The following is a 17,009-nucleotide window of genomic DNA, read 5'->3' on the forward strand; positions in this document are numbered from 1 at the left end:
ACATCACCATACACCACCCGCCGGGTCTCCTGTCCAACTGCTTAAAACCCTGTCAGTGACTTCCTATCCCACTTAGAAGATTAGGACCTATATTGAGGTCCACAGAACCCTGCGGGGCCTGGCCCTGCCTGCCTTACACCAGCAGCAGAGCACTTGACTCCTTCACTCAAACCAGCCACACCACCATAAAACGGGGGAACTGTGCATGTCATTTCACTTAAAAGAGTGAAATCTCCCATCTTCCTGTCTACTGTGTTTCTTCCATTCCCTTTCCAAATGCAGAACATCTCAGACCCTTATAACCAGAAGGCAAAATGAAAAGGGGTTAAGGGCAGTGCTGAGTAAAGCCAAAGTAAAGAGATCCTACGTAAGAGAATTTGTCCTCTTTCTGGAAATCATTATTGCTACTTTCTGACTGTAGTTCCCCAGCTGCTTGCCAACCTCCGATAACTTGAATGCACCACCCATTGTCCTCAATTATAAAATCTAAGGATCGTAAGAAAACCTCGTTTAGCATGTAATGAATAACACTAAATATACCAATTTGGGAGGCAAAAGTAAGAATGAAAGATTCACAAAGTGGTTCGGAGGAGGGACGATCAAGGAAAAAACGCCTTCATGAACTTCCAGACTTCCCTGGCTAGGAGAGAGGACTGGTCCTATCCTGTGCCCCTCCCCCAAGGCTATAGGTTCCAACTGTCAGCAGTGCTTCACACATAAAATTGTTGTTTTGTATTCTTCTTTTTTATTGAGGTGGAATTCCCACAACAGAAAACTAACCATTTTAATGTGGACAATGCAGTGGTATTTAGTCCAATTAACGTTGATGTACGACCACCACCTCTATCTAGTTCTGAAACATTTTCATCATCCTTTGTTTCCTCATGTTTGGACTCCAGAGGCAGTGAAGGACTACTCTTCATCCGTCAGTTAATAGCCAGTAGAGTATGACAGACAACAATCCTGGGGCGCCTGACTGGCTCAGTTGGTAGAGCATCCAACTTTTGATCTCAGGGTTGTGAGTTCAGCCCCATGTTGGGTGTAGAGATTACTTAAAATCTTTTAAAACAAAACAAAACCAGATAACAACCTTGACAGGCTCTGGGATCAAAGCTTCCCAGAGTGGGTGATCCTTTGTGACATAGCCAAATGTGTGAGGAAGCGGGTGGGACTCAGAAGGAGAGCTCTGAATAACAGCATTTCACTCAGGGCAGGGCTGCCCACACTGTTGTTCTGTCTAATTTCTGGGTCAAGTAAGTCTGAGAAAGAGGTTTCTGTACTTGAGGACTTCTTAGGACCTTCAGTATGCTAAGGTACACTGTAGATTAGAGAGAGAAAGGGAATGAGGAAGTCTCAAACTGACCCCATTAGGAAGCCCTAGGCCCTGCCCCCAAGATGATGAGTGGCTCTGGGCCTCAGGTGTAGAAAGAGTTTTAAAGGTCCTGATTCTTACCTGGCCATCCTAGGCAGACAGAACTTGGACCCCTCTGTCTACTCTTGGAGGAAATGGACAAAGAATCTCCCTGGAAATTCTTCCCACTTAATGCCCCCCCCCCCCCATAGCAGGTTTCAAATGAAGCTGTCGTTTGGCTGGTTGGTAAAGAATATACCACCCACACAACTGTATCCGTGTCATCTAACCAGGAAGACGGCCTGGTGAGGCAGTTCTGGGGAGTAAGCCCACACCCATGCTCAAAGAGTGCTTGGCTTAAAAAAGACAAGCTCTAGAGATGGTGTCAGTGGAGACCCACCATCTACCCCATTAGAAAGGGCCAAGAACAGGGGCGTTCCTTGTGGAGCCAGGGATCTGTCCACATGGCTCTGCCACTTACTAAGAATGTAACACACAATGCAGTTAAAGTAATTGATGCAAGGTGGGGAGAGTAGAAAGATTTGATTCATGTCATATTTCTTGAAGACCTATCTTACCTCCCTTTCTAAATTTATTTGATTCTCTTGACAAAAGCCAAAAGGCATGGTATCCATAATGTCATCATAATGACAGGACCTACAGGACAAACATTAACAGGCAACCCCTGGCATAGAAGGGTCAAGAATAAGAAACGCAACCGTTGAAGAAGATAAAACTAAGGCACTGTGAAATGCTGGGCCAGGGTATGATTTCAGAGAACTGGGTTAGACCAGGGCACTTGGTGGCAGAAGCCTGGTGATCCTCATCTATTTTGTCCTGGGTTATTTATGAATTTACTTATTTATTTATTTTACAGTTTCATTCAAAAGGTTGGAAAAAGAGAAAACAATGGAGAAATAACAGTGAAAAGAAACATAATTCAAAACTATTTAACTTTACATTTAGAGGTAAACATTTTAAATTGGCTTTTGCTTTTCCGTCCCGTAAAACCTACGATGAAGCTTAAGGTGTGAGCTAGAATGAGAGAACAAAGATGTGGTAGAGCAGGATGAGGTTGCATGCAACCCCTCCATAATGAGATCATGTATTTAAAGCACCAGGTACACCTGTATGACACTAGAGCCTTTGAATGGACCTGGCCAAGCCCACAGTATACCACCAAAAACAAAAACTTGAGTATCTGCAGTCCCCAGTATTTGTCTGGACTGCCTCCTGTTTACTGTTCTGTTTGCTGTTCCTTGTTCTCATCTTATCTGGCTGTCAGATCCATTGTGACCTCTGGGACAAAATGTGCCATCCCCCTCCCACACCCCCAGGCAAAAAGGTCCTGCCCTCAGTGCCTTCTCCCACTTTGTTCAGATATAGAAAGCGGGACCATCTCCTATCCAACCTCCCCAGGTGAGATGGATATCCTTATTTTCACAATGTCGACTCCTGAAAGATCAGTGCATAAACTGGTGTGGACCTGCAGACCTAAACTTTAAAATATTGAACACCTGCAGAATTTTACAAATATTAGACTTCTGACGCCCTGATTGATGAGGCACCCTGAAGAAAGACTGGACTGATTTAACATGAAAAGTTTCCCTAAGAGGCCAACCATGATGGTGATGTCCCATTTACACTACAGAGTAAGGCCACTAAGGCAAGGAGGCAAGAGCTTTTTATGGAGGGGAGGGCACAGGGCAGAGCAGATCCAAAATTTCCACAACCCTGATTTCTAGCCTGAGGACTTTTCCTAGGAACTATGGCATAAATGGTAGAAAGGAGCTGGGGCTTTTGGATCAAACGCTCTTGGTTTGTGTCCCATCTCTACAACTTTCTGTTTTGTTACTTAATCTTGCTGAACCTGTTTTTCTCATCCAAAAACCGGGATAATACAAGCTCTCAGGGTTGTTGTGCTGATTACATGAAACTATATATATGAAACGTGCTTCGCTGCAAGTGGTTTTCAAACTACTGACCACAAAAGCATACACGCACCATTTAAAAATTATTTTTCACATAAGTCAGTATATAAAATATACATATTTAAATATACACAATTGAAACAAAGGTTTCACAGAAAGAATATTTACTACTCGAGAGTCACTTGGTATTTTCTATTTATTCTATTTTGTTTTTCTAAATGCCGGTTCAATTCACTACATTGTTTTCAGGACTCCTAACGGGTAACTATATAATTTAAAAAAAAAAAAAAACAACACTGTTGGAAACCATACAGTTGTCCGTAATTACGATTATTACATTCTCTGGTTTAGCCTGATGGCTGGGAATCTTCGTCGCTAGGGCAACAAAGGGAAGAGGTCAAGGTTATAAGGTCAAGCCCTGGAGAGCTCGTTGCCTGGGGAACAGATCGCCCCCCGCCCGCCCCGGGTCAGGGTTGGTCTACCCCCTGCTCCCTGGAGCTCTGGAGGAAAGGAGTGGCCCAGGTCCCTGTCACTCACGTCAGTAGCTGGGTAAGCCCGCCCCCACGCCCAGAGAGCTCGGAAGACCCACCTCCTCTTTAAGATTAAGCGACGAAGGCCGCGATTGGAGGCTCAGGCGGTGACGTAACTTTCCGCTTTGGCCGGCCTTCCGCTCGGGAGGCTCTCGGGAGGGGCTCGGGGAACATTTAGCGGCGCTCCCCGGTCCCTCGGCCCTTGCAAGTGCGATGAGGTCGGTTAGCTACGTGCAGCGCGTGGCCCTGGAATTTAGTGGGAGCCTCTTCCCGCACGCGATCTGCCTCGGGGACGTTGACAACGACACGGTCAGTGCATGCGCACTGCGAGAGACGCGGCCCGGCTCTGCGGCTCTGGTCAGGGTGGGGCGGGGCCAGGGAAGTGGAGAAGCCGCCCGCGGCGTGCGGCGTGCGCGTCGCGCCTGCGCGGTGGGGCTGGTGCGGTGGCCTACGGGAGAACTTGAGGGTAGCTTCTGTTCCAGGACGTCGGGACCGAATTCTGGTGTTCTTTTAGGGGCATAGATAACTGACCCTTTGCCTAAGTCAGTAACTTGTTCACAGTGGGTGCCTGGTAAACTGGTGGCCAGATCTCCGGTTCATTGCTTCTGTCGTGATGCCTTCTCCAGGGGTAGCACCTCTCAAATCATATCACCTTTCGAAGTCTCAAAATAAGCTTACAGCGCGCCTTTGCTGCTATGACACGTGCCCCTTAAGCGGGAATACACTGCTGTACTTTTGTGCCTCTCCAGGCCTCCACCCCAGTCTTGCAGGGTTTCTATAGTGCCTGCCCCATAGGGTCTGGCAACTTGAAAGCGCTACACCTTGGTTGAATTACAAAAACAGTTTACATCTACGGTTTCATCTCTCCCCAGTCGTTCTTTTCCTCGTTGTTTAAATGAGTTAATACAGGTAAAGCAGGCAGAACTATGCCTGGCAACATAGCTAACGCTGAGTGTTAGTGTTGTTAGTATTTGCGTCTATTTTTCCGCAAATATTTATTCAATTGCCCATCGTGCGCCAAGGACTGTGCCAATTCTGGGAATTCCAAAATGAACAAGACAGCCCCAGCCCTCAGGTAGTTCATAGTCAGGTGGGGTGATAGTCACAAGAATAACAAAATATGCATTGATTAAAATATGTAAAGAGTTTTGGGGTGGAGCCTCAAAGTGGATGGGGGTGTTGCTGGTGTGAGACACTCTTTTAACAGACTGCATGTTTTCATTCATTATTTCATATTTTTAATGCAAAGCACCTTATTGCCATCCTCTCCTACCCTCTCCCCCGTCTCCCCCATCTCCATATTCTGCCTCCTTACTTAGTCTCACCTCCCTAATCATTCTGTGCTCTCTTCTCTGGAAAAAAACAAGGGCTAAAACATGCCCCCTCTCCCCCACGCCCGCCCCCTCCCCCAGCCTCCTTTGTGCTGTGATAGAGAAGATATTTTATGAGGCCTCTTTTGGCTGTCCTCCCTGGAGGGAGGAAGGAGTTATTCTCATAAATTTGTATTGTTTTCTGGGCTTTCACATTTCTTCATATGCCAAGCATTACAATTTTATGAGAAAATCAAGAGAGGCATTTTCAAATAGTAAATTAACAGTGACTTTAGGTGTGCATTCTTTTCTGTGTTATCTGATTGTCTTCTTTATTTAAAAGGGAAAAATACATGCCTTTTTTCATAGCTTCACAGCATCAGCTTTTTTGGAAATTGAACTTTTCTAAGTGGATTGCAGTAATACACTCAGTTCTGCAATATTAGATATATTGTACTACCTTTTTTTTTTTTCCTTAATCTGAGTTGTAAGCTTCAAAAGGATAGGAAATTTTTCTCTGTTTTTTCACTGCTGTATTACCAACACTTAGTGCCTGGCACATAGTAGGCACTAATCAAATGTTTGTTGAGTAAATGAAGACAGTTATGGAAAGCAAATGTGATTATGTCTCTGAAAGCAGTTTGAAGGGCTTTGCCTGTTATTGATAAATATAACTGAAAGAAGGGCAAGTAGTTGAGATAGTTGCTTAGTGATTGTGTGTGGTACATTAAGCCTGCATGAGAGTGGATAGAAATTCTGTTACTGGTTCCCCAGGCAAGCATTTGGAGATTTGGGGCAGGAAAAAGACTTATTTCATCCTAATAAATCAGTAGCCTAAAGTTCTTTGAAGCTAATTTACTTCCTGGTAAGTTGGGGGGAGGAGAAGGCAGAAATAGAATGCACACCCTCTTGGACTGCCCACAAAAAGCCTGGCTACACCAGGGGGAAGTCTCTAGAAGGCTGTAGCCGATCAAAGACCTCACCTCCTCTCTCCTTGAGTATTTCTGGTGATGGTACTCTCCAGCTGGGGTGCTTTAGTGTCGGTGAGTGACCTCCAGAGGCCAGAGCCAGGATCAGCCACAGAGAAGCAGGACTGTTGGGAAGTTATAGCTGCGGGAAAGCAGATGGGCCACTTTGGTAATGTCCCCTTCCAGGAGACCAGCCATTACCTCGTTGACATTGCCTGTCTTGCCTGTCGTTGCCTGGCTGGGTCAGATCTACTTGCACACCGTTTTATGATTTTATTCCTGTGTCTGTGCCCTTGTTAAACAGTGAGGCTCAGCAGGGAGTCTGCGACATTTATCTTTGTACCCTCAACTCATTGTCTAGCTTTACCTGAAAAGTCAAGGGCTGACTGAGCATTCTTTTTCATTCTGATTTTTCTTTGTTTCTTAAAAAAATCTTTTTTGGGGGCGCCTGGGTGGCTCAGTCGTTAAGCGTCTGCCTTCAGCTCAGGTTATGATCCCCGGGTCTGGGGAAGCCTCCTTCTCCCTCTCTCGCTCCCGCTCCCCCTGCTTGTGTTCCCTCTCTCGCTGTGTCTCTCTCAGTCAAATAAATAAATAAAAGATTTTATTTATTTATTTTTAAAGATTTTATTTATTTATTTGAGAGAGAGAGAATGAGCATAAGCTGGGGGGGGGGGGGGGGGGGGGGGGGGGGAGACTCCCCGCCCCCGCGGGGGGCGGGGGGGGGGGGCGGGCCCAGGGCCCGCCCCCCGCATCACGACCTGAGCCGAAGGCAGACGCTTAACAGACTGAGCCACCCAGGCACCCCCCAAAAATCTTTTTTGTTATTAGCCTATTAAGTAAACCTTTATTGAGGGCCTGCTATGGACTATGGCATTTACTGAATGAATGTATTAAAAAGAATGGATTGTATGAAAGATTCTAGGGTCCCTAGCATTGGAGGCCTTTAACTAGAGGCTGAAAACCACCTGGTGTTCGTGCTCGCGCTATGCCAGTCACTGTTTTAAAGGCCTTGTGCTGTTAGCTCAATTTCACGACAACCTTATGTGGCAGATACCCTTATGATCTTTGTTTTATAGATGAGAAAATTTAAGCATAGGGAGCTGGATTCAAATCCAGATAGTCGCACTGAGCCTCTGGGCCATGCAGCTGCTCTCCTGTGTCTGTCCAAATCCTCTGGGGCAGACGTAATGGAGACATCAGGTGGAGAGATGTTAACGTAAAAAACATTTACTTTATCCTTCTGTCATCTAATATTCCCACCAGAAGCTCCCATAACTATTTAAAAAAATAAATTGAAGATTCAAATCAAGTAAATCATTATTAATAAATCCCAGTTCAATTTTAACTTTTCCTTACTGTTGATCTGTTATGTCTTTGTTGCCTTTAGAATTAAAGCTCTTGAGAATGTAATATTCACTCTGTTTTGAGGATAGGAAGGAGGTGTTGGCTGGCTCCGCCCCCCAAGGGGAAATCCGGAAGCTATTTGTGGAAAAGGGGTTTCGTGCTACCTTGTTACCACTGCTAGCCCCTGGAAAGGTAGCCAGCCTTTGGGGAACCACTGGGCCAGATACAAATAATGAAGAGATTTCGCGCAGGGCCCCCCCTGAAAGCTCGGCCACCACTTGAGGGCGCCAGAGGCCCAGAGCTTGGAGGCTGATGCCTGCAACCCCCTCATGCTGTCCCCTGCAGCACCTCCATCCCCTGTGTGTTCACTCATACACACCGTCATCAAAAGGTCTTGCTAGAGAGAGGAGGACCCCCAGAGCTGACCTTGTCTTTTGATTTGGCCCTTGATTAAATACACAATCTGAAGTTTATAATTTTCCAAAAGTTAAATATTTTGGGTTGTTTTCAAAACATGTCCCATTGACAATGGACAGATTGGGAAGAGCTGAAGTCAGGCATGCAGGCCATGGAGCTGTTCCCTTGTCAGACTTTTCTGGGAAGGGTCATAGATTTCCTTCTCTCTTTTTTTTTTTTAAGACTTTTTTAAAATTTATTTGAGAGAGAGAGAGAGTACAAGATGGGGAGAGAGGCAGAGGGAGAAGCAGACTCTCTGCCGAGCAAAGGAGCCCGATGCGGGACTCAATCCCAGGACCTGGGATCATGACCTGAGCCAAAGGCAGACGCTTAACCGACTGAGGAACCCAGGTGCCCCGGGTTGTAGATTTCTGTATTGCCCCATTCTGCTACCCCCCCCCCCCCCCGCTCCCCCCCACATCAAATAAAGAAACTCTGGGAAACTATGGCATTGTTAGTTGCAAAAGATTTTTTTTTTTTACTAAAGTTGATGAAGATACAAGTTGAGGTCTTGTGATGTCCCCAGGAGGGACCCCATAGAGAAAAGCTTGAGGTGGTTCCATAAGATCCCATCCTGACTAACCCTGTCTTCTCTCCCCATTCGAAGTTAAATGAACTGGTGGTGGGGGACACCAGCGGGAAGCTGTTCGTATATAAGAATGATGACAGCCGGCCGTGGCTCACCTGTTCCTGCCAGGGCATGGTCAGTGTTCAACTCCCTGGGGCTCGAGGGGCGGAGGGATCCTTCCTGTGCAGGGACTATCAAGGCTCACTCAGCTGCACAGGAGCCCTCCGGTATGTCTCAGTTCACCAGCTCCTCAGACCAGCTGCTGTTTCAGGGTTCATTTGATTCAGGGAGGGGAGCTGCCAGGCAGCGTGCTCCCAGCTGGTGGGCTGTTTTTTATTTTCTGTTGTGGAGTGGCTCCCTTAATACTTTAAAAGCTGCCGAGGTCATCTGATCTTATAAAGTATAGTAGAAAATGGGGGTAATACTTTGAAGAAGTCTAGAAATAGATAAACTGGCTATACTAGATATGAAACTTTTGTTCAGCCCAGACCGTCTTAACTACTTTAGGTCTTCCTGTTGGTGTCTGGGTAAACCAAACCCATAGCGCAAGAACTCCATTAGCGTGAACTATCAGTGTAGGTCACGTGGCACGTTTTCAGCGAACGATGGTTAGTTAGCGAACCCTCTCCTTGCTTCATGGAGTTTAAGGAGTACTGGTCTCCCTCAGTGTCTCCCCTTTTCTTTGCAGCTGACTTGCGTTGGAGTTGGAGATGTATGTAATAAAGGAAAGGTAAGAACCCTCGGGGATGTTGGGACTTTGGTAGAGCTCCAAGGCTTTACCTAGATTGATCCCCATCCCCTGGTGGAAACTTCTTCAGCCCTCTCACTTCTGTGCTTTAATAACGAAGCTCGTGCCCAAACGTCCCTCCCCAGTCCATCCCTCCCATGCCTCTGCCTCTCCCAGAACCTGGTGGTGGCGGTGAGTGCTGAAGGATGGTTTCACCTGTGTGACCTGACACCTGCCAAGGCCCTGGATGCTTCTGGGCACCACGAGAGCCTAACGGGAGAGGAGCAGCATCCAGTGTTCAAGCAGCACATCCCTGCCAACACCAAGGTCATGCTGATCAGCGACATCGGTGGGCATGGCTGTCTCTGCAAGCAGCCGGGGGGAATAGGAGTCAATGTGTAGTAGAGCCGCTCTCAAGGGATTCAGGGAGGTAGTTAGCGTTCACGTGTGCAATTATTATGCATTTTATGTTGAGTTACTGAGCCCCTGTTATAAACTAGGTATCATTCTAGGCAGTGGGATTGCAGCAGTGAATAAAACAGACAAAAGTCACTGCCTTCTTGGACCTTTACTGGGAAGGGATGGAAAATAAACAGTGTAAAATGTTGTAAGATAATGAAGTCGTATATTAGAAGGTAGGACGTGCCATGGAGAAAAGAAACCACAGAAAGGGGCTAGTGAGTGTCAGGGCGGAGAAGTAGAGGTACCAATGGTGGTCAGGGAAGTCCTTGCTGGGAAGGTGACATTTGGTCGAACACTGAAGGTGGTAAGGGAGTGAGCCCCGCAGATACAGGGCTTGATGTTTTGGCCCGAAGCTGTCTTGAAGGTGGTGGTAGGTACGTGGCATGAGTCAGGACACTCGAGTTGTGTATCTGAGAGGAGCAGCAGGAGGGAAGAGGTGACGGGACCTGCAGAGCAGACCCAAAGTGCGTGAGGGTTCACTTCGGGTGTGAAGTTGTGGAGGGTAAAAGCGCCAGTAACAGTGATATTAGTGGAGGGGCAGGGAGGACATATGTGAGGGATTCGAGCTCGTGACTACACATTTGGCTCCGGACGCGTCTGACTTTCTGGATCCGCAGATGGAGATGGGTGTTGCGAGCTGGTGGTAGGTTACACAGACCGTGTGGTCCGGGCTTTCCGCTGGGAAGATCTGGGCGAGGGCACTGAGCATCCGACGGGGCAGCTGGTGTCACTCAAGAAATGGACACTGGAGGGTCAGGTGAGAGGCTGAGTGTGGGGCTCGGGGGCCTCAGGGGGCAGGGAGGAGGCCCTCCTGGAGGGGGCTCCAGGGAGAACAGTCGTGGGCCAGGCTTAGGGTGGGAGGAAGGGAACATCTCTGTGTTGAGAGAAATCCAAAGAAGAGAGTTTCAAATCAGGGTCTTAGGGGCAAATGACTAACCATAGGCAGAGAGGAGGGAGCACCGGGTAAAGAGTTAGGAGGGTGCAGGTGGTGTGATGTGCTCTGTGGCAGGGTGTGGACCCCACAGGACAGGTGCACAGTGGAGAGCAGGTGGGCTGTACGGAGAGAATGGCACCGGGCAGGAGCCCCGTGAACTCACATTCTTCCTCCTGCTGCTGCCCTTGAACCCCGGGGCACGGTTCCCAGGGCCCCTGCCCCATGCTCTCCCCTGTTCTCTGCAGGGTCCCATTTCCTTCTGTCCCCAGCCCTCTGTCAGCCCCTGTTCCCTGGTGCAGGTGGACAGTCTCTCAGTGACTCCGGGGCCCCTGGGTGTGCCGGAACTGATGGTATCTCAGCCAGGCTGTGCGTACGCCATTCTGCTGTGTACCTGGAACAAGGACACCGGGCCGCCCCCTACCTCAGAGGGAGCCCCGGAGGGCAGTAGGTAAGGGTGCAGGCCTGTGGACAGCGTGGGGTGCATGGAATCCAGATGGGTGCATGGAACTCCAGAAGTGTCTGTAGTTGACAGAGCTGCTTCAGCCGGGTCCCGGCACAGTACCTTTGCCCCACTATGGAAGATTATTTGGGGACCCAGGGAATCCTGGGCTTTAACCTTATAACACCTGGAGGAGATTCCAAGATTCTAACTTGGCAGCTCTGTCGCTCTCCTTTCTACTTGCCACATGGGCCACACAGGCTCAGCAATCGGTTTCCAGGCTGATTCACATCCTGGGAGCTCATACAGAGATTGGGGCCACAAAAGTCCTGGAGAACTAAGCTCACTTGATCCCCACTTAGTACCCCCCAATGCCCCACACAGGGAGGCCCTAGCTGCCCGAGATGTCATGTTGCACCAGACTTCCGGCCGCATCCACAACAAGAACGTCTCCACCCACCTCATTGGCAACATCAAACGAGGTGAAGGTGGGCTGGGGGTGCAAGAGGGAGCCGGGGAGGGGGCGCGCATCAGTTCTGGGAGAGTGGAGGTTGCAGGGCCTTCCCTTCCTCCCCGCCTTGGACCGCCCCTCACCCTGTACGCTCTGACCTTGCCCTGCCCTTCACGTTTTCTTCTTCCGGTCCTTCTGTCGCACCCGTAGGCCACAACGCTGAGAGGGGTGGCTCTGGCCTCTTTGCCCTCTGCACCCTGGATGGTGAGCTCCTGCGGGGGTCGGGGGCTGTGTGCCTGTGGGGTCCGCTCAGGGGTCCTGTCCCGCCCACCCTGGCCTGCCTGTCCCCCCCACAGGGACACTGAAGCTTATGGAGGAAGCAGACAAGCTGTTGTGGTCAGTGCAGGTGGATCACCAGCTCTTCGCCCTGGAGAAGTTGGATGTCACGGTGAGAGGAACATTCTTACCTTCTTGACGTGGGGAGCTGAGATTTAAGTGAGACATTCTCCTTTCACGATTCCCTCTCCACCTTTATCTCCGTCTCTTCAGACGGACTCTAACTGCATCTCAGGTGTGTCTGTTTCTCCGTGCTCAGCACTGTCCCCTTCTCGGCAGCACGTGGCCAGCACCCTGTGGCAGCAGTAATGGCTCCAACGAGAAATGAGTTGTTAGGGTCCAGAAGTGAGTTCCTCGCCCCAACTCCAGATGTACGTCCTGTCACTGTGTTCTCGTCTGTCTACGAGCCTCTCTATACTAAGGCCGCGGCCCCCGAGTCTGCAGATGGGGCCAGGCTTTGCCGCACCGTTGTGCACGCGGGATGGTTTAGGAGAAGAGGCCCGAGGCTTTAAAGCCAGGAGAACAGGCCTGGGTTTGAGCCTGACTCTGCGCTGCCTCCCTGCCGCGCTGAGTGACCGCGCGTGAGTGACTTCGCTTCCGTAAGCTGGAGTGTCCTCCCTGGGAGGCTGGGAATACCGTTGCCCACTTCATGGGCTGTGTTGCCACGGACGTGCGGAGGGAGTTCAGTAAGAAACTTAGGCTCGTTTTCTTTCCCAGCTGGCTGTTTGTCACACGGGGCCAGATGCGCTGCTCCTTCAGCTTTCATCCAGCCCCCATCTCGAGGGCTCTTTGTGCACTAGCTGCTGGCCACCCCTGCAGCCTGGTCTCCGGCCTTTTTCAGGGCAACGGGCGTGAGGAGGTGGTGGCCTGTGCCTGGGATGGACAGACATATATCATTGATCACAACCGCACCGTCGTCCGCTTCCAAGTGGACGAGAACATCCGAGCCTTCTGTGCAGGTGGGACCCCGGCCCGTGGCCCCTCTCTAACCACCGCTTGTCTGCCTCTCATGTCCACTCTCCGCGTCCCCTAACATGAGGCTTCATAAACAAACGAGCTCTTCAGCACTTGTGTTAGAGGGTGATGGGGGGTTCTAAGTTGCCATCTGTACAGTTTTTTTGTTTTTTCGGTTTTTTTTAAGACTTTATTTATTTGAGGGTGACGGGAGAAAGCACAAGCAAGGGGAGGGGCAGACAGAGAAGCAGGCTTCCCGCCGAGAAGGGAGCCCGATGCGGGGCTCGATCCCAGGACCCTGGGATCATGACTGAAGCTGAAGGCAGATGCTTAACCGACTGAGCCACCCAGGCGCCCCTTACAGTTTTAAATAAGGAATAAAACAGGCCCATCTCTGGATATCTTCAAGAATGGGCTGAGTTTGGAGTGCCTGGGTGGCTCAGTCGGTTAAGTGTCTGCCTTCGGCTCAGGTCATGATCCCAGGGTTCTGGGGTCGAGCCCCATGTCAGGCTCCCTGCTCAGTGGGGAGCCTGCTTCTCCTTCTGCCTGCCACTCCCCCACTCATTCCCTCTCTCTCTCTTTCTATCTCTATCTCTCTCTGTCAAATACATAAATAAAATCTTAAAAAAAAAAAAGACTAATTCAAAAAATAATAGGCTGAGTTCTTATCATCTCTCCGTCTGGGATGTGTGAAGACACTGGAAAGTTCTTTCCCATCCGAGCATGTCAGAACTCTGTGAGGAACATTCTCCCAGAGCATTCGCATTAGTTCCAAATCAGGAACTTGGAAAGCAGCACTGGCCCTTTCAGGAGACATGGGGATATCTTTGGTTGCTGAGATGCTAAGAATTGCACAGGGCTCTGGGGTACATTCTCCAGTGTCCTGAAAGGTTAAAATGACTTTGAAGAAAGGATTGCCACCAAAGAGAAGCCCAAGTTTCTGATTGCGTTTTGCTAACCTACCGCTTGGACTACGAAGACTACCCTTCATTCCTGCAGGGCTATCACTAAGATGGGAAAATCAACAGCTCTCACTTTTAGGGTGCTCTTCTGCCTGGTGTTTTTCCATATGTGAAATGGGCCACGTATTTTACCTATTTTTCTGAGTTCCCACCACAGACGGAATAGAAAGAGGGCCTTCGGTTTTCTGCTTGACATCTGTGGGAAGGTGGAGACTGCTGACTGCAAGCCCGCATCGTGTACTCTGGCCTTCCCCGCTGGGACTGGAACTCTCTGACCTCTGTCTCACCCCCCACACCCCCCAGGCCTCTATGCCTGCAAGGAGGGCCGCAACAGCCCCTGCCTCGTGTACGTCACGTTCAACCAGAAGATCTACGTATACTGGGAGGTGCAGCTTGAGCGGATGGAGTCGACCAATCTGCTGAAGCTGCTGGAGGCTGAGCCAGAGTTCCAGAGCCTCCTGCAGGAGCTGGGCATGGGTGAGTCCCAGGAGAACTTGCAGCTGGAGCAGCCCCGTGCCAGGCGCCCAACCTCTGACCCACCGCTTTCTTGCCCTCAGATCCTGACGATGTCCCAGCCGTCCGTGACCTGCTTCACCAGACCCTCTACCATCCGGACCAATCACCACAGAGCGCTCCTGCGAGCCTCCACATTCCCACCTAGCCGGACTTGCCTCTTAGCTGAAGAAGGAGCCTCCTGAACCACCCCCCGCCCCAGGTATCCATGGTGCTGGCAGAATAGGGAGCAAACATCACAGAGGAGCATGGAAGGATGGCGGCCACCCCAGGGGGGCTGTAAACTGTAGCCTTCATGGTCTTGGTGAAAGAAGAGGCGCGTTGACCCTCTGTCCATTTCCTTGTGTACCTTACCCATCACATCGGCAGGATCATAGGGACCCCAACCTCATTCCACATCATCTGGGACCGCCCCCTCCCCAGAGCTCCCCACTTTCCTTGTGTGGCAAACAGACTTGTTTGTGAGCAGGGGGCACAAATCTTATAAGGTGCTTGCTTGTAAAGAAAGCAGGCTTTGGGGCCAGTGGAGCAATGAGTTAAGGGCGCCCCCCCCATTCCGAGCTCCAGCTCCCTTGGCACAGCTCCAAGTCATTGGAATTAGTGATTATTGCAGAAATGGCCCACCGTTTTGCTTTTGAGGAGAGTCTTTCAGGACATTTTACACTCTGGTCTTAACTGTTCCCAGCAACCCTGAGATGATTTTCTTCAATTTAGCAAAGAAACAAACCGGGGCCTAGCACTTTCTCATTTTGCCATGTTTAAGTATTGTGCAGCTTTGTAGGCCTTGCTCCCATTTCCCCCCAGAACACTCCATCTCTGAGACAATGGACATTTAAAATCTGATGCAGGTTTAGAATCCAGACCACAATCAGAATTATATCTTGGGCCAATTTTATCCCTTCTGCTCTCGATTCTGCACGCTCTAAGTCAGTGTTTTTTCACATTACAGGTTGCAATCCTTTGGTGGGTTGTGGTCAGCAGTTTTTGGCTAAATGAAATAGGACAGAATAAAATAGAATGAAAAATATCAGAGCATATTGCTCACAGTATGGGGAAGTATTGTTTGTTGTGCGTGTGCGTGTGTGTACTGAGTACAAGGTAAAATGCATTTCCTGCTATGAGTTGTGTTCAGGGGAGTTTGAAACCATTGTTCTCAATTATCTCGACCCAGCCGGATGGATCAACCTGGGGGAAGGTCCACATTCACACTGCCTTTCTGTAAGGAAGCCAGGGCAGAGTTACCAGTTCAGACTCTGATCAACATGGAGGAAGACCAGAGAAGGAGATTAGCATAGAGAAACAGGTGTTTATTCAAATGGAGAAGCAGCTGAGCTGAAGGCCTGCCCCTGGGTCCGGGGTCTGCAATTACAGAAGCAGCAAGAGGAGGAAGGGAAAAGGCAGGGCCAGGAAGGCAGAGGTGATGGGGCGAGGCAGGAGGGACGAGGGGATCCTTATTACACATGTGCTAGTGAGCCCCCTCCTCTTCTTCTGAGGGCAAGGAACGCAGCAGGGAGAGGCAAGACCAGAGGTCAGAGGGCAGCTGGGTGGTATCCTGCTTCTTCTCTGATCTACCCCAGACTCACGATTTCGTTTCCACTCCAAGGGCCCTAGTTTCCTAGCTGAGGTTAGTTAGACCACTCTCTTCCTCTACCCCTAATCCATGACCCGAGGGACTGGAACCAGCCAGAAAGACACTCAGGGGTCTGGCTTCTTAAGGTCTGGGTTCCTGTCTTCACAGTGAAGGCGAAAAGCCTCCTTGTCTTTTCGCTTTGGCTCAGAGCCTGGCGGGGGCTAGAAAGCCACTGATTCCAAAATAAGACAAGCTCAAGCTCAGGAGGCCAGAGATGCGGGGAAGGGAGAAGGTGAGGTGAGGTGAGGAGTTCTAGAAATAAGAAAGAATACTGGTTAGGTGCAGTCTGAGTACCGAGCACCCTGCCATCCTGTCCACCTTGTGGGGCCAGTTCCTGACAGCACTCCTCCAACACACCCCACCCCTCCCTGAAATTCAGGGTCCCACTGTGTAAAAAAACAGGTGGAGGAGAAGAGCTGCCTGCAGAAATAGTAGAGGTCCATCCAAGGTCTTGCACAGGGTGATCACTGGCTTCAGATGTTGGCAACCCCAGAAAAGGTAACTAAGGAAGCTCCCAGCCTTGTGAGCCTGGCGTTCCTCTACCAACTCACCTTCCCATTGCATTGGAGTGTTCGGTTGCCTGTTTCTTCCCCCACTCAACTGTGAGCAGTCGTGTGCAGAATCAGAAAGGTGGGCGTCAGCAGGGACAGGGCCCCGGGTGGGTGAGGTGCGGCAGTCTAGTTGGCAAAGGTAACAAGCCCCAGAAGGCGAGGGGAGGGGCATGGGAGTGAAGGCCACTGAGGGTGGGTGGGGTGGATGGCGGGGGACAGGTGAAGGATGGTAAAGGCTGCAGCCTTTGACTCAGGCCAGTTCCTACGACGCCACGCTTAACGTCCTTTTCCGCCATCCTGACTTGGAGGGGAACGGGAAGAGAGAAGCCAGGCCCCTGAGATCACAGGCCCTCTGTCTGGAAGACTCCTGGAGGATTGGGCAGTGGCTGAGAAGCAGAGCGGAATGTGGCTGACTGAGGGACGGCAGGGTCAGGGTGGCAACAGGAAGGACAGACACAGTCGTCCCCAGCTACCTGGCTGTAGTAATGCCCCATTCCCCCCCATACGGCTCTTCCCCAAGGCAAGGTCCTTCCCCTGGGGACCGACTGGTTCAGCAGTCACTGGCCAGGCTCTTGGTACAGAGGCAGGAAGG

The 17,009-nt window shown here is 50.1% G+C and overlaps 1 protein-coding gene across 5 annotated transcripts; it reads left to right on the forward strand.

The window, feature by feature from the left end:
• The first annotated feature begins 3,872 nt into the window (after nt 1–3,872).
• On the forward strand, nt 3,873–16,974 carry ITFG2 (integrin alpha FG-GAP repeat containing 2). 5 transcript variants are annotated; one of them, XR_004297723.1, is made up of 13 exons: nt 3,873–4,121; nt 8,498–8,593; nt 9,147–9,188; nt 9,363–9,534; nt 10,265–10,404; nt 10,827–11,029; nt 11,405–11,508; nt 11,682–11,735; nt 11,828–11,919; nt 12,649–12,766; nt 14,027–14,200; nt 14,281–14,438; nt 15,186–16,974. XR_004297723.1 is itself a non-coding variant. In XM_032390691.1 (12 exons), the coding sequence occupies exons 1-12, from the start codon at nt 4,026–4,028 to the stop codon at nt 14,382–14,384; spliced, it is 1,395 nt and encodes a 464-aa protein (XP_032246582.1). In that variant the 5' UTR covers nt 3,873–4,025; the 3' UTR covers nt 14,385–16,974. The 5 variants fall into 5 exon arrangements, 4 of the variants coding, with proteins under 4 accessions (XP_032246582.1, XP_032246583.1, XP_032246584.1 ...); XM_032390691.1 differs by having other exon boundaries at nt 14,281–16,974; XM_032390692.1 differs by having other exon boundaries at nt 11,405–11,502; nt 14,281–16,974.
• Nucleotides 16,975–17,009: the final 35 nt, after the last annotated feature.

The sequence above is a fragment of the Phoca vitulina genome, unplaced genomic scaffold, assembly GCF_004348235.1.
Source record: "Phoca vitulina isolate PV1807 unplaced genomic scaffold, GSC_HSeal_1.0 scaffold59, whole genome shotgun sequence".
Taxonomy (NCBI): Eukaryota; Metazoa; Chordata; class Mammalia; order Carnivora; family Phocidae; genus Phoca; species Phoca vitulina.